The sequence below is a fragment of the Hibiscus syriacus genome, unplaced genomic scaffold, assembly GCF_006381635.1.
Source record: "Hibiscus syriacus cultivar Baekdansim isolate YM2019G1 unplaced genomic scaffold, ASM638163v2 tig00111366_pilon, whole genome shotgun sequence".
Lineage (NCBI taxonomy): Eukaryota > Viridiplantae > Streptophyta > Magnoliopsida > Malvales > Malvaceae > Hibiscus > Hibiscus syriacus.
This window is the reverse complement of record NW_024063071.1, coordinates 1756396-1777183: the sequence shown is the minus strand read 5'-3', so window position 1 is coordinate 1777183 and position 20788 is coordinate 1756396. Positions and strand designations below refer to the sequence as shown.

General features: G+C 32.9%; 3 protein-coding genes across 4 annotated transcripts; 2 read left to right on the top strand and 1 right to left on the bottom strand.

The window, feature by feature from the left end:
- Positions 1-178: 178 nt before the first annotated feature.
- Positions 179-2768, top strand: LOC120159459 (surfeit locus protein 2-like). 2 transcript variants are annotated; one of them, XM_039170056.1, is made up of 5 exons: positions 179-460; positions 1212-1309; positions 1386-1661; positions 2313-2361; positions 2502-2768. In XM_039170056.1, exons 1-5 carry the CDS (start codon positions 210-212, stop codon positions 2578-2580), a joined length of 753 nt encoding a protein of 250 aa, XP_039025987.1. In that variant the 5' UTR covers positions 179-209; the 3' UTR covers positions 2581-2768. The 2 variants fall into 2 exon arrangements, with proteins under 2 accessions (XP_039025987.1, XP_039025986.1); XM_039170055.1 differs by having other exon boundaries at positions 2301-2361.
- A 1560-nt stretch (positions 2769-4328) lies between these two features.
- Positions 4329-8652, top strand: LOC120159551 (pentatricopeptide repeat-containing protein At4g35850, mitochondrial). The gene is made up of 13 exons (XM_039170124.1): positions 4329-4432; positions 4540-4675; positions 5431-5593; positions 5889-5954; positions 6054-6151; positions 6365-6482; positions 6583-6765; positions 7048-7124; positions 7229-7322; positions 7908-7973; positions 8073-8150; positions 8232-8333; positions 8410-8652. Exons 1-13 carry the CDS (start codon positions 4393-4395, stop codon positions 8506-8508), a joined length of 1320 nt encoding a protein of 439 aa, XP_039026055.1. The 5' UTR covers positions 4329-4392; the 3' UTR covers positions 8509-8652.
- A 489-nt stretch (positions 8653-9141) lies between these two features.
- Positions 9142-11818, bottom strand: LOC120159455 (ras-related protein RABB1b-like). The gene is made up of 6 exons (XM_039170047.1): positions 11654-11818; positions 11423-11562; positions 10783-10865; positions 10301-10505; positions 9961-10029; positions 9142-9333 (listed from the first exon to the last, which is right to left on the bottom strand). Exons 1-6 carry the CDS (start codon positions 11697-11699, stop codon positions 9241-9243), a joined length of 636 nt encoding a protein of 211 aa, XP_039025978.1. The 5' UTR covers positions 11700-11818; the 3' UTR covers positions 9142-9240.
- Between the last annotated feature and the right edge of the window lie 8970 nt (positions 11819-20788).

The following is a 20788-nucleotide window of genomic DNA, read 5'->3' as shown; positions in this document are numbered from 1 at the left end:
ATTTATTATTTTTATATCACAAAATTATTTTGTAATTTTTTATAATTAGGATAATAAAAAGGTACTATATAGTTGGAGGATTATTTACGTGTTTGACCCTATAAATGACTTTCTTAAACGCTGTCGTTTAGTTGAATTAAAACGGACTTAATAAAGGTTACGTTTCATGCATAAGGGGACAACCACGCTCAGCAGCCACAGCAACGGCAATGGGGGAGGCAACTGAAGAAAAGAAAGGATGCGTCGGCGGGAGCAAAGAAGGGGCAAATTTGTTGGGAGGTCCGACCTTCTCGGAACTCCCAAACGGAAGGCTCAAGTGCGTTGAAACTGGGCACGAGATGGTTGTGAAAGACAAGGATTCCTATGCTCAGAGCAAACGCTGTCGTTTAGGCCTCATCGACTTTGCTTTATCTCACTCCAAGCCCCCTCTCAACATGTTCAAACAAGACCCTCTTTCCCGGTAAAAGGACCAAAACAAATCCATGCCGATTCTTTTGTGTTAATACTTTGTTCTATTTGTCTATGTTTTGGGGTTAGAAATTTGAAAATTTCCCAAAATTTTCGAGTAAAAAACTAGGGTTTTCGGATAGTTACAATTTAACCTCTAGAAATCTATATATTTTTAAGCATTTGGTCGATTACCTATGCCAAGTTTCTTTCTTGATATTCCAAATTTTCATAATAGTGAATGTTATTAGGGTGAATCCAGAGGTATAGAGCTGAGTTGAATTAAATTCAACCTGTTATAAGCTCAATTAAGTTTCATTTTCGAAACTCAAACCTGATTGTAGAAAATAACTGAGTTGTTCGAGCTTACTCGATTAAGCTTGTTTACCTAGTAAAAAGATGAGATCAATTCTTATGTTTGACTTTAAACTTTATTATTTATGCACAAGCTCGAGTTCTAGTTTGAATTGAAATTTTCGATACTGATTAAAAATAAAGAGCTCAATTAGGCCCATCGAGTTAAGCATTAAGATATTTGAATTTGGTTATTGAGCTGTTTGAGGTCGACCTCAACATAACAATGGCTGAGTCAAATTCAAATTCAAATTCAAATTCAAATTCCTTTCAAGAAAGCCTGAGTAGGTTGTGAGTATGTGTGTTTTGTTTACACCTATAGGTGAATCGTCTACCTTTGCTTAGTTTCATCATTCATGTGTTTTCTGCTAATATGATTGATTCTGAGTTTCTATTCGATTGTTTATCAGTTCGAAGTTGATTTGTAAACTAACTGGTCATACCGTTAATAAGTCTGAGGAACATATTTGGAAGCATATCAATGGGAAACGATTTCTCAATAAATTAGGTTCGAATCTTGCTCTCTGGCTAATTAGATGAAGTGGCTTTTTTTGTGTCATTTATTGGTAAATTATTGTGAACAGAACAAAAGGAAATGGAGACGGTGCTAACCGATGAAACCATGGCTGAGGAAGGTGAGAAGAAGCCAAAGAAAGAAAAAAAGAAGCAGAAGAAGAAGAAGGAAAAGGTGGTTGAAGAAATTATCTCTGAAGTTAGGGATTCAGTTGAAAATGAAAGTGATTCCGAGGAACATGAGTTCTGGATTCCTCCCGTAGGCGACCGTTGGGACTTTGATGACGGAGGGGATCGATGGGGTTCTGGTTCAGAGCCAGATGAAAGTGATGATGAAGACGAAGCAGGTGCAATTGGCCTCTTATTGTGCAGATACAATTTTTTAAAAAAAATCTACACTCAATAGTTTATATCCTATTATAATAATTTTTTTTTTGATAGAAATCCTATTATAATAATTTGCAGCATGAATTTTGGAATAGAAGGCATTTAACATGAACTTACACTAGAGGGCAGTACGGAATGTAGATGAATGATGAATAAAGTCGAGTTCCGTAATTGATTTATCTCATGAATTTCACTTGGCTTTCAGCCAAGTTTATTGATATCAAAAACCGGTTTTATTGTAAGGCTATCATATTAGAGAGCTTCTTTGCCTAAATCATATAAAAAAATATGTTGCCATTGTAAACTATCAAACTCAGATCATTCATCCGGGAATCCTGCATTTAAAAAACTGAATTCAGTGCTGGGAGTAGATGTTATGTGTGTGTGCTAAGTTCTTTGATTCATATTTCTTAATAAATTGTTACAATTTTTTCGGGTAATGTGAGCATAGAACAATTGAAACAAATATTTTTACAAGCATAGTTTGTTTTCATTGCACTTGGGATTAAAAATCTGGTTTCTTTCATCTGCCATGAGCAAATTTCGAATATTATGTCAAACTATCTGATTTTATGTCTGATCTCATAATTTCGATGTATTTCTTCCATCAGAGGACGTAGCCAAAGAATCCGGGAAGGAGTCCAAAGAGCTTTCTACACGGTATAATGCTTTGTTTTATCTTGTTTATAATCATCCTATACATCCATCATCTCTGTAGAACAATTGGTTTTTTCCTGTTTCACATCAATGCATTGTGAATCAGTATTATTTTGGGATTATTTAGTTCTCTCTTGTTGTAGAGCAAAGAGAATGTCCATAGATATTGGACCGAGCAGTTTTGCATCGAGGAAGAAGAAGAGTCGGAAGAACACAAGCTAAGTTGCACTTATGCCTTCTAAAAACAAGTAATTTGCTTGTAATTCGTCAACTGTTCTTTCGGTTTTTGTTTGCAATTCTAAGTAGCAGTTCCTCTGAATCTTAGAGGTCACATTTTGAGGCTGATTACATGAACAAACTCCAGGGTTATGTTTCTCTCTATAAACTATAAAGCACATACATTTCTTGCAGAGAACTGACCAAGTGTCGGTTACAAGTCGTAATTTCTTTTATTGCCGGTTCGAGTTGTGTCGTACTTGTATCATGTAGCCTCACCCTTGCTTTCTGGGTTCATCTCTTCCTCACAATGGTCAAGAACTTTGTGAAGTTTAGAACAATGGTGTTTTGATGACACAACAATTTTACAGCAGTAGCTGAAAAATATTATTCGCATTTGCATCTGGAAGAGACGACCAACCGACCTATGAATAGTAAACCGGATCCAAAGTCAAACCGGTTCAATTAATTTTTAAACTTGCCATTCAAATCCATTATATTATTGCAAATAATATCCAAATCTATTATCAAATTTACTTTTCAATTTATATCAATAATAAAGTTATTTATAATAAGTTATTAATATATATTTAAGTAGAGAATTTTTTGATTGAGTTTTTTGTCATCAGAATTTTTTGATTGAGTTTTTGTCATCAAATAATTTAAGAAAAGAAAAGAAAACTAATTTTTTAGAACAATATCAAACCCATCTTTGTCTTTTAGTTTTTATATACTCATGATCATTTAATTACGAGTACATTTTTCCTCGAGTGATCTGGATTGATTCATATCGTACACTTAATTTTAGTGAGTCTCTCAATGAGAAATTTCTGCATACAAAAGGCTTTGAATTCGAGACCTGTTTAAGTAATATTAAGTTGTTTATCACTTAAATCAACCCTAATTGATTTAATTACGAGTATATTTTAATATAATCATTTAATTACGAGTACATTTTTCCCCCGAGTGATCTGGATTGATTCATATCGTACACTTAATTTTAGTGAGTCTCTCAATGAGAAATTTCTGCTTACAAAAGGCTTTGAATTCGAGACCTGTTTAAGTAATATTAAGTTGTTTATCACTTAAATCAACCCTAATTGATTTAATTACGAGTATATTTTAATATGATCATTTAATTACGAGTACATTTTTTTCCCGAGTGATCTGGATTGATTCATATCGTACACTTAATTTTAGTGAGTCTCTCAATGAGAAATTTATGCATACAAAAGGCTTTGAATTCGAGACATGTTTAAGTAATATTAAGTTGTTTATCACTTAAATCAACCCTAATTGATTTAATTACGAGTATATTTTAATATGATCATTTGATCTTTTAATTTTATCAATAAGAACACTTAATCATCTTCATGATATCAATCAAATTATTTATCGTTAATATTTGACAAGAAAAAGATATGACAATTAATAACTTTATATAATTATATATCTAATCTTTTGGAGAGTATAAACACATTTAAACAAAAATAATTTGATGAAGAATATTTTATACACATGCCTTATTTAAGCGTAATATAATCCATTTTGAGTAATTATTTTAGTAGACTGATAAGAGAATTGACTCTATAAGTAATTTTAATAAATATTTAAGTAAATAATTAAGAAGTATAAATATAGATATATTCAGCCGAGGTATTGATCCACTTGAGCTTGGCCCAAAGTTCCTCAAACACTTCATTATCCAAACGCACCGTTTTCCCCCAATCATAACACAAATAGAAAATTTGTAGATTAGAAAACTAGGGTTTTTGGAGCGAAGCATAGCTAAAGAAGAAACCTTTACTGTTCTTCACTATGTTATCACCAATGAAGTTCTTCTTTCGATCCATTTCCGGTAAAAGTTTCAAAACTTTACAGATGCCCAGTTCTTCCACTTGCGAGGTTGAACGAACCGATTGCTTATCTCGTTTCGTTCCTTGTATTTGTTGTTGTTGAAAACAGGTCCCAACAGGACACTGCTTCGAGCACTGGGTCGCCGCCAGTTTTCGGATTTAACTGCAGAAAAAGCCAAGCGGAATTATGCTGACAATGTCTCCGAGTACAACACTGTCCTCACTTCTCTCAATACCAGACGAAGGTCCCGTCTTTTAACTTGTTACTTTGTCTTGATCTTATTTGATGTCTTTGTTTATAAATGGCGTAGTTTTTGCTTTACACTTTTGTTTTTAATTTCAGAAACATAAAGAAAAACAGTTGGTTTTGATGCAAACCACATAATATTTTAGGAAAAAATTAGAATTTGAAGAGTTTTACTTTGCATTTAGATAATTCAATCATTTTGCTTTTGTAGTAAACGCCTTTTATTTATTTATTCGCAATTGATCAATTATGTGGTTGTAGAGATCGAATTTTGTCCGGCTTAAGTTATTTGATTTCTATCCGTTGATTCAGCTTTGGTCAAAATGGGGCATGCTCTTAGAAGATTTCTTCTCATTTTTAACATTGTCTATATGTGAAAAACTGTTATATAATATGACAATGGTTTTCCTTCATAGAAATTTTTAAGGAAGCAAAAGATTAGAAAAACAAACTACAGCCTTATTTGTTTGTGAATTTGGTATGGTGGTGCAGGCATTATCTGTTGAGGGATGTTTATGATGATATGGTGCTGGATGGAGGCTTAAGTTATTTGATTTCTATCCGTTGATTCAGCTTTGGTCAAAATGGGGCATGCTCTTAGAAGATTTCTTCTCATTTTTAACATTGTCTATATGTGAAAAACTGTTATATAATATGACAATGGTTTTCCTTCATAGAAATTTTTAAGGAAGCAAAAGATTAGAAAAACAAACTACAGCCTTATTTGTTTGTGAATTTGGTATGGTGGTGCAGGCATTATCTGTTGAGGGATGTTTATGATGATATGGTGCTGGATGGAGTGCAGCCAACTAGAGATACTTTTGAGGCTTTGATTATGGGAACCATGAGAGGGTCACGCATGCAAGACGCACTCTTTTTCAGAGATGAAATGAAGGCCATGGGATTAGTCCCTGAGGTATTTTATGTTCTTTTTGTTCCTAACTAGTCTTTGCAGTAATTGGCTATGTTGGGCTTAGGAGTGACTGTCAGACACGACTATATGTCTGACATGGGTATCTTCATTTTTTCCCCAAAAGTTTTATGGTTGGAGAATTTTTATATGGGCATTTTAGGAAAAATGAATTGTTGGTGCAAAATTGGTTATTGGTTCCAGTTTTAGTATTCAATTTTATCATATCAAATTTGGGTATTAATTATTCATCAAATTATTTGTTAATTATTTAGAATAACTGAATTTTATTTTGTCATAGGCCTCTTTGTACAACTTTTTGATCTCAACATGTGGGAAATGCAAGAATTCCAGTCTTGCTGTTCAGGTATCTCTCTCATGTGCTTGTAGAGATATTTGATCTGTTTAATTTTAATATTCTTTTAGTAGCTAAAAATTGGTATTTCTATTTTATCTTTCATGTAAGATTCTGGAAGAAATGAAGAGATACGATGTGAAGCCAAATGGACAAACTTATGTTTGTCTTATCAATGCATGTGCGGCAGCTGGACGATTGGATCAAGTGTATGCTAAAATATCTTTGTTGCAACTTTCTGTTTTTAAGTTCAATGACTGTGCTTGGATTCTGTGATCCATGGAATGATTGTTTCTTGGGTTATGCTGTACTATGGTTAGAATGCTTTTCATTTCACAAAACAACTGTATGTTCTTACTGACTGACGAGGAAGTTTCTTCGATTTTATAATAATTAAGCTAATCTGCATGTAAATGTTTTAGGCTAGCAATAGTGCGTGATATGACTGCTGCTGGTGGTGAATTGAACAAGTTCTGCTATGCTGGACTTATAATTGCTCATACGAACATGATACCTCGATCACATGATGTAGCAGCCAAGGTATTTTTTTTTTAAATTCTATATTTTGACTAGTGTTTCATTCATTCATTCATTATTTATTTGTTTTTGTAGTTTTCTGATATTTCTCTCGCCTCTCTAGATTATTGAGTTAGCTGAGCAGTCGAAAGGATGGTCATCTGTTGAAGAAAGTGGAAATACTGGAAATACAATGCTTGGCATTTCTGAGGAAGAGTTGTACAACTTACCTACTGCAGACTTTGTTCATAGGCGTTTTTTCATATTCAGGCCGCTTACTGTGTCCCATGTTGTTTTGCAAATTCCGGTTACTTGGTTTCTGCTGTAAAATCTAGCTACGTCATGTCCTTTGAGGTATATATTCACGCATCAAGTTTTTAATTGACCTTAAACAGTTTTCAAGTTTTCTTACTTGGCTGGTATCTGTAGTCCCCCCATCAACTAGTTTTCAATGCCCCTTTTTAATCTTTTCATAAACCACAAAGCACTCTGATTTCACCAGTTTTGTTTTTCCAAAGCATGTTTTGTGTACCACATAACTTTTTTTCTGTTAATATTTTATTCATATATTTATCCATTGTCATGGTAGGCTACCGAGACTTTACTCGAGATGCTAAAAAACGATGGTAAAAATCCAGACATCTTTATTACCATGCAAATTTTGAGGTATACATTTGTCTTTGATTTGACAATTTTAATTGAAAACGGCTCTTGGGCTTTTGATAATTTTTCCTTTTTTATCATGTGTTTCTATTTTTGCCCCTTATTAGATGCTATCTGAATGCTGGAAACATCGACCGTGCTGTTCAAATTTTCGAGGACTACCTTAACGAAGGAAAACCCCCTGCTATGGAACTTTATGCAGTAAGTTTAATCATTATTTGCTAAGATGTTTTTCTTGTTGATCTTTTAGTTTTCTCCACGCTGTCTGAATGACTGCATTTGTTTCTTTTTTCTCTATCATGGAAAAACTCAATAATTAATTAATGTTTAACATATCATTTATTTGTATAGTATATCTGAAGTCCATTTTATTTACGGCAATAGAGATAATATGGAACACCTGTCTCTATTTATTTTTCACTTTGTACAGCTAGCTTGCTCGTTATTACTATGTTTTATTGTCATAAGTGGCCTTATCCTATGTTACTTGGTTCTGTGTGTGAGTTTTGGACGAGTTATGTCCGGAACAGGTATCTTTGAACTTTTCCAAGTGCTTTAATGTATTTAGAGGGTCCTTGGGAGGTCATATCTCCATACACGTCTGAAAATGTGTTAGAAACTGGTGTCGGATGTGAATATTTCAAGAAAAAATGAAGAGTTGGAACAACATAGAAGATGCCTATCTGCTTGATAACAGGACTGATGTTTTTGTATGATTAATGGTATGCAGTTCAATCCAGGTGAAGTGGGATAATTATTAAGTTACTGCAATTTCTTTGTTTGCAGACCTTCATCGAAGGAGCAATGGTTGGGCATACTCCTAGAGGAATGGAACTTGCTCAAGAAGCATTGGTATGCATGATGCACCTTAGTTCACTCGTTAACTTTCGGATATCCTGATTTTTTTGGTCATGTTAAACCCTATGGTTTTTTTTTGGCTCAAATGTGCAGGTCAATATGACTAAAGGAAACTTTTTCTTGAACGCTAAATTTGGAAGTGATCTCCTCCTTGCAGCCGCAGGAGAGAAGGTAAGCAAATACTTAAGCTGCTAGACATTTTCAGGACTGTCATCGTTTCAATATGCATAACTTGTTATGTTTTTTCGACAGACGGGTGGATACACAAACGCAAACTATATATGGGACCTAATGCAGGCTCGTAATGTAGTTCCCTCTCTTGCTGCAGTGGAAGCTTATTACAATGGCCTTAAAGTAAGCGATTCATTTAGTAGTTCGGTTAAACTGCTCAACAATGTAAATTTAATATTTATTTTGTCCAACATTGTAGGAACGCGAGATACCCGAAGATGATCCGAGATTGCAAATTGTTACTCGAACATTAAACAACTTGCGATCTAGATTTGGTATCGGACCTGGGCGACGGTAATAGATTCTGGATCATAATCAAGGGAGAACATGCTTTTTACGTTAACCAATGGTTCATTGTTGAAAGTCATGAGCGATAGTTTTTATCTGCACAACTGAAGCTTTTTTTTTATTATTGAATAAAAACTAGTAATGGGTATGTTTGGAGATTGGTTTTTATATAATATTTTATTATTTGTGGTTAATATGTAGTATTTGTCAGTTTAAAGGCAGATTTTGTTATTATGCCTTTATTTTTAAGGATAGTCTACCAACTCATGGATTTATTTTAGAATCTAAATTCAATTTATTTGGAAAATTATGGAATTGATTCCTTCCAAATATATTATTTAAATTTATATAGTAATTATACTTTTAGTTTCGTCTTCATCCTGAATCTTTTACATCTTATGCTATTATGTTAGAAGTTACAGTAGGTGTTATATTTCAACTTCAAATTCAATCTTTTTGATAGTAATAATAATAAAAAACAAAGCATCCATCCACCATGATCAGACTCGAGAGTTGACTGAATTGAGTTTAAATAGCCATTAGCATTCTTGGGACGCATCAAACATACATGTTACCGTACAAATGACAAGAATATTTATATATAAAAAAAGGGTTAGTAATTCTATATATTCACTTTCCTTGCCAAGGATATATATTGGAAGCAACGTGATTGTGATGACACAAGTAAATTGGACACATGGATCAAATACAACACAGGTTTACACGATTGTTTCCGTTTATGTCAACCACAGCACCCACTGCTCTGCGAGACCGCTCCATCTCTTGCACCAGATGGACCTTGGGCACGTCCGTAGCCGATCTTGATGCCCGATGACTGCAGAAATTTCAAACAAAATGCACTTTTATGTAAGAAAACATACTCGTCTGTCGATTAATGAAGATGGTTCTAGGTTTGAACTGCATTTAACAAGCCTGTCAATCCTCCCGTACAGAAAGTCGAACAAGCTAAACCATTTCTGACTCCAAAATTTTATAGCTATTCTCGAGATGTTTCGTGTCTAGCATGGCAAATAGAGAAAGAAACATCAAGATTTAAGAGAATGTGTCTTCAGTTCCAGACACCCCTCGGATGCAGCCAGGGGAGGGTATATGAATCTCTGGTTCTAGACATCGGACGAAGCCAGAGTTGGATGAAGAGGTGTCATGCTCCCTCCCGCTTTCAAGATCATTAATGCATATATAAGTCTATGGATTGCACGTTCAATTTATAGTATTTATCTGGTTTATCTTCAGCTATTCATTATTTATATTAAACAGAGTAATACTATATAAGCTCTGAAATTATTTCGACGTCGTATCATCCTCACATTTGTTTTTCTCGATATGATATAAGTAATCATTATTAGAAAATTTTAATAAATATATATATCTCAAGTGGAATATTCTTGTCTATTTTATTATGAATTTTATTTTCACTTAAACAAAGCAGCTTGATTATTACCTCATTGGATGCATCGAAGACTCCATCCTGAATGTTCTGAAGGATCTTTGCAGCAGTCTTTATGAAGGCCTAGAAGATGATTCGGAAATTTAATTAGAACTGTTCATTATGCCATGTCATTCTGACATTCATTTTCCTTAAACTACATGAACCAAAACTCGTGTATCCGACATGTTTGACATCGTACGGGAGTATGATTTTCAAAATATACGGAAGAACTTCGAAATTTGAGCATACCTGTGACGTACATACCCATGTCCGACATTCATTCTCGAGCCCAAGTAAAATAATAGCGCTAGATAAACAATATGATGTACCACTTAGGGAGGGAAATACATACCTCCTCAACATTTTGAGCTGTTCTAGCAGATGCTTCCAAGAACAAAAGGCCATTCTCCTTTGCAAACTGTTCGCCCTCTTCTTTGCTAACAGCCCTCCTGTGAGAAAGATCACTTTTGTTCCCAACGAGCATGATTGTCATGTTTGGATTTGCATGCTGCCGTGCATCCTCCAACCAACTTGCTAGATGATTAAATGTCTCTCTCCTGCTCAAGAACAACATTTGCAGTTCAGCATAAAATTAAAATGTTCCGGAAAAAAAACAAACCAGTCTTAGCCATTTAGCCAAGAGGGCAAAACAAGTAGCTAAAATCAAAGGTTAAGAAAAGATCTTGAAACAGACGATACAGACGCAAGCACTCATCCACAACCGTTATTTAAGCATGCTCGTACATCACAGCCTTGTTTTAACTGTTTCACTAATCTCCAACAGCTCGCAAATAACAGCATATAATTCTGAACAGAGAAAATTTTGTCTCTTACCTGGTTATATCATAGACCAGAAGAGCTCCTGCTGCTCCTCTATAGTAAGACCGGGTGATGGACCTGAAGGATTCTTGCCCAGCCTAAAATACAAACACACATAAGAGGGGACTCGAATCCATCAATTAAATGAACAATGATAAAAGAAAAGATCACACAAACAACAAAACACCTCTAACTGAGATAACTAACCCAGGCCAGGAGAATTATTACATTACTGGGATTCAGGCATTCAGCGTGTTTAGATGACAACAAGCTCGGCAAAAAGAGCTCATGGCGAGTTACAAAAACCTTGTTTGAACTTGGTTCAGCTTACTTAACAAATACCAAATATATGACCGAAAATGTAATTTCATATAAAAAGAATTCTACTCCAAAATTAATCCATAATTATCTTCCTTGGTCCTCCTGACCCTAAATTTTTCTACAGCCAAAATTCATTACTTAATACCCCCAATGGAAGACATCAAAATCAAGATTTTTACTGAATCTAGAACCTTTAGGGTCCCTGTTTTGGCTCCTAAACCTCAATTATTCGTTTGCCACAGCTAAAAAAAACTTCAAATTTTAATACCCTTTTCACCAAACAACCCAACAACGTAAAACAATAAGGGGGAAATAAAAAAGTTAGGATTTTTACAGTATCCCAAATCTGAAGCTTGACGGGTCTGCTATCAATGGTAACCATCCGAGCTCCGAATTCAACACCGATGGTTAGATCATGAACCGGTTGGAATCTCTTGTCGGTAAACTGCAAAAGCAAACATGATTTTCCTACACCTGCAACACAAGTCAAATCAAAAAAAAATGAAAGCTTTAGTAAATAACATTAGAAAAAAATTGGGAAATTTGAACCAGAGAATTAAGGTACCAGTGTCACCGATGATTATGTACTTGAAGAGATAATCGTAAGACATGGTTTTCTACGTCGTCGTGTTGAAGGTTCTTGTTGCGCCTGTCTGGAATTCTATTTCTGAGAAGAAAAGAGAGGAAGTAACGTAGAAGGAAGAAACGAGAATCAGTTTCCTCTGTGGTTGCTTTTGTTTGTGTGTTGGTTTTGGTTGATATTCACAGGCTTTTATTTATTTATTACTATAAATTCCTTTTTACATGGATGAGGGTATTTAGCAGCTACATTCCATTCCAATTTTGTAGATTTTGAGTAAATAATTGACTGGTAAAAGTTTAGAAATTGTCTATAAATCATTTTTTAAATAAATTTTTGGTACTAAAATTTTAGAAACGGTAAACTATAAATTTAATCACTTAACTTTTTTTACTCTTATTTTAGTCATTAAAGATTAATTTTTTTTAATTTATTTATTAAACTTTCAATTTATCTACTACATATAGCCACTCCTGGTACTAGCCAGGCACATATTCGGATCCTAATGCTCGCTGGTCACGCACTCATCCGGGCCGACCGCGCCTGTAACATCCCAAAAGTCGGGCCAGTGACTAAAATATAAATTTTGGGAAACTTTGTGCTCAATTTTGAAATAAGTTAAAAGTTTTGGGATTTAAGTAAAGAATTTTGATGATGGATTAAATAGCATAGATGGATAATTAAAGGGGCAATTTAGTCTTTTCAGCTTAAAGGATATTTTGTGTTTCCTTTAAATAAGAGTGGTACACGTGGGTTTTGGGAGATTTCTGGAAGCTTTCTTCTTACTCTCTTCTTCTTCTCGTAGCTCCAGCTTAAAGGTAAGTTTGATTTTTAACTGTTAATTTCTGGAATTTATAAGTTGGTTTTGAATCTTTGGGTATTAAATAAGCTTAAGGAAAGCTTATATGGGATTTAAACAATAAGATAAAGGAATTATGAAGGAATTTGCAATATGAGTTTTAAGATGAAATTTTGATATGGTATGGTTGTTGAAGTTTTATGGATGAATTTGACTTGTCATCAATCTAATTAAGAAGTATGAAGTGTTAGAATTGGAATTAGAACATATTGAAATTTTAGTATGATTTTTGAATTTCATATGAATGATAGGATTTTGAAGTCATAGAGGATTTTCATGGATATAAGTTAGTTTAAGTAATGGTATTTGAGTTTAATGACATGGTAGGGGTTTAAAATAGAAGAATTGAAGGAAAAATTGATGATTTTCGAGCTTAAAATACAATTTCTGGGTAGAGGGAACCGATACCCTATGAATGGGAATCGATTCCCCCTCTTGAACAAAAAATTCCAGTATGTTCAAGGGGTATCGATTCCCCTGGGGGTATCGATTCCCCCCTAAATGAAAATATAGAATTTGATTCATTAAACCGGTTTAAGTTATTAACATCAAGTTTAAAGTTTAGGCTTCTGATAGTTGTTTTGAAATGATATATTTATGTAGATATTGAGCCTAAACAAGTTCCGGAATAATCAAAGGATTATAATCGAATCAAAGTAAGGCTAAGGTGAGTGCAATTTAATTTGTACTTATATTATTGAATAAACATTGGCTTGCGATGAGCTAGTTATGGAGTTACTATGGTAAGAAGTAACTCCTAAAATGTGATTTGATTGGTAATTTATGTGATAATTTGTGTGATTATGGGATATGTGTTAAAAGACAATGATCTAAATGACTACATGAATCATGTGGTATAAGTTATGTGATTACATGTATGTATTAATACATATTGCTTGCATTACATGTTAATGTGATTATGAATAGGTAGAAAGGAAACAAATGATGATATAAGAATCTATTATAAGATATATGATATGAAAATAAGATAGTGAGCTATGTGAAAGAACTATGAGCTTATATGAATATGTGATATGAATGAAGCTATATGATACGATCTATGTGATTATATGCACATATGATATATGTTATATGAAATGACATATGAATAGGCAATACGTGATACATGTGATATGATATGGAATATATGGTTACACATACATGTGGTATATGACAGAAGAGAAATGACAAGTAATGTGAACTATTAAATGATAATGCCCATGTTATGTGATATGAGAGCTAGGGTATAGTTGGCATGCCAAGGGTCGAGGGTTTACCTATGTTCTTCGGGACATATGGACTGTTTACCTATGTTCTTCGGGACATATGGACTGTTTACCTATGTTCTTCGGGACATATGGACTGTTTACCTATGTTCTTCGGGACATATGGACTGATTACCTAGGTTCTTCGGAATCTATGGACTGGTCCTTCGGGACATTGATCGAGCTGTGGTGACAGCATATGTGTGCACAACCTTAATGTACTCACATACCTTAAGTTCTCAAAAGTATACATGGGCTAATACATGGTCTTTACATAGAGTAAATAAATAAATTGATTTGCTACTATGTATGTTTTGTTGTGAAGTAGTATATGTGTTCCATGGTATGTAGAGAAATGTTCGATATATATATATATTTATACGATAAAAGGTATTAAAAGTACTTGTATTATCTTATGTTATCATGTATACTGAATTATATGCGACACGATTGAATTCATAGATTGAATGTTTATATTTATGAGAAATGCATTATTATTATGTTTTTGCTTCACTAAGTCTATGACTTAGCGTGTAAGTGATTTACACGTAGGTACTGAGAAGCAGAAGGATCAAAGCTAAGTTCACAGTAACAACATATCTCTGCTCAAAGATCATATCAGGAGTAAATTACACAGTATGTAGTATTATGTGATAAATAGGTTGGCATGTAAATAAAGTAGGTGAATTAGGTATTTATGCTCTGATCGAGTTTTGTAATATTTTAAACATATTTATATAAGTATAAATGCAAAGAAATAAACGGTTAAATTTTTACGAGTGTTATGTACAATTTACGAAAATCACTGTAGCACTGTAGCAGGTTACTGTAGTAATGTTCATATCGTATTTCACCGTTCATAAACACGTTTTTATCTCAAAATTTTATACCAAACACAATTGAATAATATATGATTGTATTTTCTTTTAATATAAATTTCAAATGTTCAGTTATTTTACAATAACAAAGGTTTTGAAAATGTCCCAAAAGCCGGGTCAGTGACTAAAATGTAAATTTTGGGAAACTTTGTGCTCAATTTTGAAATAAGTTAAAAGTTTTGGGATTTAAGTAAAGAATTTTGATGATGGATTAAATAGCATAGATGGATAATTAAAGGGGCAATTTAGTCTTTTCAGCTTAAAGGATATTTTGTGTTTCCTTTAAATAAGAGTGGTACACGTGGGTTTTGGGAGATTTCTGGAAGCCTTCTTCTTACTCTCTTATTCTTCTCGTAGCTCCAGCTTAAAGGTAAGTTTGATTTTTAACTGTTAATTTCTGGAATTTATAAGTTGGTTTTGAATCTTTGGGTATTAAATAAGCTTAAGGAAAGCTTATATGAGATTTAAACAATAAGATAAAGGAATTATGAAGGAATTTGCAATATGAGTTTTAAGATGAAATTTTGATATGGTATGATTGTTGAAGTTTTATGGATGAATTTGACTTGTCATCAATCTAATTAAGAAGTATGAAGTGGTAGAATTGGAATTAGAACACATTGAAAATTTGGTATGATTCTTGAATCTCATATGGAAGATAGGATTTTGAGGTTTAAGATGAAATAAATGAATATAGATTGGTTTAAGTATGTGTACTAGAGTTAAGAATGAAAAGGGGATGATTTATGAAGTGTTTGAGAGGAAATGAAGTAATTTTCGAGTTAAAAATATGATTTATGGGCAAGGGGAATCGGTACCCATTCAAGGGGAACCGATACCCCTTCAAACGAACAAAAATTTTCAGAATGTCATGAGGGAATCGATACCCCCTTAGTAGGGAACCGATTCCCCCCTAAAGGAAATTGTGAATATGGGTTTAATAAGTTCGTTTAAGTTGCTAGTATCCAATTACAAGGTGTAGGTATCTAATGATTGCCTCAAATGTACATTTATGTAGATTCTGCGCGTAAAGCAATTCCGGAACATTTGGCAAGTAAGATCGATCAAGGGAAAGATAAGAGATTGAAATTGACTAGTGAGGCCAAGGTGAGTGGATACTAGTGACATGTAGTGTTTAATGGAAATAAGACTTGCGATGAGTCTATTTCTAGAGTAATATGCATGAAGTCATAGACATGATTATGTGTTGGTTATAACTATATGTGATTATATGTATTACATTGATTGTATGTATGCATGACTAAAGATAATGATATGATTTGTATATGCTATATGATTTATGTAAGACTTTATTATGTAATAATGGAAGAACATGGAATAAGTTATATGATAGAGTCATAAGAAATGAAATGAACATGAGAGAATAAGATAATCAAGTATAAGTCATATGATATGGTATAAGTGATTATACGAGAAATGTTAGGAGACTCTAAGAGAATAATATGAATTCAAGGGCATAAATAAGGATACATAAGTAATATAGGGAAGATTGATAGATTAAAGGAAACTATGGTTTATGTATTATAGTGAAGAGCTACAAAGTTTTATTAAAGAGTATTGTGGAAGTCATGAGAAATTGAACTAAATAAATAGATGGTTTATGTGAATAAAAAGGGAAAATGATATAAAATAAGTTATGAAATTATAGGAATATAGAAGATAAGTCGAGAGATGTAGGGAAATAGAAATAGATGTTTATTGAGGGTCATAGGAGAACAAATATATGTAATAGGATAATGAAATATAAGACTATGTGGATACATGGTTATGAGATAAAATATGTAATAATAGGAAAATATGATGAAAATGAGTTTATAAGAAGTGATATGAACTAGGTAAACATGGGTAACAGTATATGCATAATGGAAACATGAGTTGGACAAGTACCTAGTGGTATGATTTATTATGAGAATTAGTATAATGGAACTATATGAAAAGATTATAATGAATATATGAAATTGAATTAAGTAAATAGATTAAATTAGTACCTAAATAAAAATACTATTAAATGATATATGTTTAGAAATACGGCATAATTTATGATCTAAGGGAATACAAAGAAATAGAGCATAAGGTAGATAATATGATATCCGTTATTATATATCTATATGATATATGTCATCAGGTAATATGAAAGGACTCTGAAAATTGATATAAGCTAGGAGAAAGTGTTATATGTGTTATATGAAGCATATATGATCATATGTGAACAAGGTATGATATGTATGTTTATATGAATATCTGAGAAATGATCTAAGCTATAGGATATGATATGGGTGATTATGTGCACTTTGTGATATATGTTATATGATATGGATCTATGTAACTACGTGAGAAAGTATATAAGTTATGTGACATGTAAATGTGACTCATATGAAAATGTTCTATGAGTAATTGAACTATGTGTTATGTGAAATGATAAGTATAAAAGAAAATGCTCATGTTATGTGTCTTGAGAGCTAGGGGTATAGTTGGCATGCCAAGAGTAGAGGGTCTACGCGGTCCTTCGGGACAATATTCTACGCGGTCCTTCGGGATATATATATATTCTTTGGAACATGTGTAAAGTCTGGTGAGACACATATATGATCCCTAGCATATGTATATAATTCTTAAGGAATTCTATGTGGTCCTTATGGACATCATTATATGGCACTACGGTGCAATTCTACGCGGCACTTCGGTGTATTTATACGAGCTGTGGTGACAGCATAGTGCACAACCTCATAATACTCAGATACCTTAGGTTCTCAATATGATATCATGGGCCAATAAACTCATTGATACAAATTCATGAATGTTAAAGTAATATGCTTACAGGTATGGATATTGGTGATATGAGAACAATGTATGTGATATATGTATATGATTTGTGATATGATGTGTGCATGATATGATATATCTGTGATAGGGGTAATGGTATATGTTACATAGTATGCATGAATATATGTTGATGTATATGTAAATGAGTTGTATAATTTGATAGCATAAAACAGTCATGCATGATTAGTGGGTATGAATTCCATTAGAGGTTTTCTTTATGCCTCACTAAGTCTTCGACTTAGCGTGTGATTGTTTCACACGTAGGTTTCGAGAAGAGTAAAGAGTAATGCGGAGCAAGACAGGTCAGTTCTCCTTACCAAATGTCAGATCAGAAAATATATATACTGTTTATAGAGTGTAGTTGGCATGTAGTCTAAAGATATAAATTGTATGAACTCTGATATATTTTGTAAATGTTTTGAATAAGTTAAATGTTATCAAAGTTTTTAAATTACTCACTATTTTATACGAATAAATGTTTGAAAAGTCAATGTGACACTTTGGACTCGTATCCAGGTCGGATACGGGTTGGGGGTGTTACAGCACCACTGGCATGTTAGTCATGTAGAATGACAATCAGGTTCATTCTAAAAATTATACAAATTTTGTGTTATTCTTTAAAAAATAGATTCTTAAAATATTTTAAATAAAAAAATTATAAAATATCAAAATTTATTATATTATTATTGTTTCTTATAAAATGAAAACTTCTGAAACATATGACAATTAAGACAATGTCACAAACTAACCGTCACACAAACTGTGGCGGCAGCGGCGGCTCCCCTCCTTCACAACCATCACTAACCAAATCCTCCGATTCCGAATCACCCAAGTCATCCTCCAGTGGATCCTCCTCCAGCGATTCTAAATCTCCTCCTTCTCCCAGCCCTTCCAGCTCCTCTGAAAAGAGCACCGGCAGCTCCCCCACCCACCACGCCTATTAAAAGCAATGATGATGAAGCCTCTGCTCCAACTCCCAAGGCCTCAAAATCCCCTCCTTCACCACATGTCGAGGTCCCTAACTCCTCCGATGCCCCTACACCTAGCTCCGAGGCCAGCGCACCAGCACCTTCCGGTGCCGTTATTCTCGAGGTCTCTGCCGTCGTCGGTGGTGTAGCCGCTGTTGCCGGATTCTTCCTATTTTAAGCTTTGACATGCAGTTTCATGGAGGGTTTTAAGGTTTTGCATGGAATAAAGGCTCTTATTATTAGTATAATTAGGGTTTTTAGTTTCGTTGTTTAGATTAGTACGGCGTGCTTCATTCCCATCATCTTTAATATAGTAATAATCTTTTCAGGTTTAATTATTTTTCTTTGCCTATGATTAAAACAGTATAAGCCGACCACATATAAATTTATAGGTGACTGAATCTAATAAACAATCCATAAGTAAAAAAATTAATTTCCTTTTATAATGTTATTAATTAATCTAAATAATTACCGTCAAAATTAAAATATTCATTTGATTATTTTCCTAAAAACAACATTTATAATGTAAGAATATCAGCACGATGAAGTAGAACGAGAGTTCTAAGAAAAAGTCCAAACTATTTTTTTTATTAAACTAAAGGTGATTACAAAGTAGTATATGTTCTAAAGTACTCTCAATCATTTAACAATGAACGCTCAATCACCCTTGTAATATCTGGTGCTTGAACCTGTGACCTCTAAGAACAACAACAGTTTCTTTAACTACTTAAGTAAGTTAATTCGTGCAAAGTCTAAAGTAATTTAGTTATAGTTAATGATATTATAATTTTTTAACTAATAATATTATGAAAATAGAAGATTATAATATGTTAAATTAAGATTTAATGATTAAATATTAAATCATAATATAGAAAACTAAATGAAATTAAACCATATAAATCTAAATTTGTAAATTATAATCCCCCTTGATTTTTTTGGTAAAAGAAGAAATTTATTTTTGTAAGTATTAGTCAAATTAAATTATCATTGAAATGGATGTTTCTTAGATTACCATTATTCTAAATTATCATTGAAAGGATTATATCCTTGAATGGAACTTTTAGGAGTTCTTCATAGACACCATGCCATTCCCAAAATTACTCTCCGTTAAATTATTATTCGGAACTCATACTCCTCAACCTTTAACTCAATTTTTGATATTCATATTTGATAGTTGATAATCGTATTTATATAACATATCAGCCTATTAGTAAGATGATGATCCTAAATCTGACACCAATCACCTTACGATTGAGATATTTATACCTCAAAAGAGACTAAAAGAGTAACTTTTTCTTCCCTTCGAGCTCTCGTCTACACCAACCACCTTCTTCCTCCTTCCATAAAAATACTAACCAACGATCATTCTTTAATCGACTATGGTTATATATCCAAATCAGAAGAGATGACGAAATCAACTTGTTCTCATCAACAAAAATAAGAAGAAAAGGCTTTATATATAAACTAAATTACTAAATATGGGTAAAAAATACAAAAAGTGCAAAACTATTACTTAAGAATAATGGATTTCCGAAAACTATAAAACTATTACTTTTAAAATGTATATAAACTAAATTACTATTTTTTGAGGAGGAATAATTCATTTTACTAAAATATTGATTTGAATTAAAAAAATATTTAAATTCAATATTTTACTTTTAACACTTTGAACTAAAATATCAAATATCTATTTTTCTCAAACGTATTAAAATATATTTTTTTTAAATGGGACTAAAATTAATTTTTTTAATACAATAGAGAGACGAATTTAGTAGACTTAAACTTCGTCAAGATTGTAAGATACGATTTTACTTTCAAATTCTCATCACACATTATGACATGATCAACATGATCGATGAATTGGAACTAAAATTGATACAATTTTAATCGTGCATCTTTAATTTGTAAAATAAGTATCCTCCAAATATTTAAAATAAGAAAATAACGATGTTTTTAACTAAATCTTTTGCCCATTGAATTTCTTTCCCATTACCAGATAACGTTATATTTCTCTTGTATGATACATTTCAAAGTTGGCGGCGTATTTATGGTACAAACTCAATTCCACCCTTTGTAGCTTATCCTTGATTGAAAGAGCTTAGACTTGTTGATGAATAAGCAATATATTACTAAAGATCTGGCTACCTAAAACTATTCTTCTTGGCTGATTTATGAACCATATGGCTCACCATTGCTCCTCAACATTCATCTCTTTCTACTTATCAGGTCTAATGATTTTGTTCACAGGTTAACCAGTCTAACTCTAATACTAAATATCACCATCTACGCTAACCAGCAAAATATTG

Bases quoted from the DNA above. Each gene is read 5' to 3' on its own strand.
- LOC120159459 (XM_039170055.1), top strand. From the start codon at position 210: ATGGGGGAGGCAACTGAAGAAAAGAAAGGATGCGTCGGCGGGAGCAAA. The intron at 461-1,211 runs GTAAAAGGACCA...ATTGTTTATCAG, and splicing joins AAACAAGACCCTCTTTCCCG to TTCGAAGTTGATTTGTAAAC. The intron at 1,662-2,300 runs GTGCAATTGGCC...ATTTCGATGTAT, and splicing joins TGATGATGAAGACGAAGCAG to TTCTTCCATCAGAGGACGTA.
- LOC120159551 (XM_039170124.1), top strand. From the start codon at position 4,393: ATGTTATCACCAATGAAGTTCTTCTTTCGATCCATTTCCG. The intron at 6,483-6,582 runs GTATTTTTTTTT...TCGCCTCTCTAG, and splicing joins CACATGATGTAGCAGCCAAG to ATTATTGAGTTAGCTGAGCA. The intron at 7,125-7,228 runs GTATACATTTGT...GCCCCTTATTAG, and splicing joins ATTACCATGCAAATTTTGAG to ATGCTATCTGAATGCTGGAA.
- LOC120159455 (XM_039170047.1), bottom strand. From the start codon at position 11,699: ATGTCTTACGATTATCTCTTCAAGTACATAATCATCGGTGACACTG. The intron at 10,866-11,422 runs GTAAAAATCCTA...TTTGTATTTTAG, and splicing joins AGCTTCAGATTTGGGATACT to GCTGGGCAAGAATCCTTCAG. The intron at 10,030-10,300 runs GTATGTATTTCC...ATCATCTTCTAG, and splicing joins CAGCTCAAAATGTTGAGGAG to GCCTTCATAAAGACTGCTGC.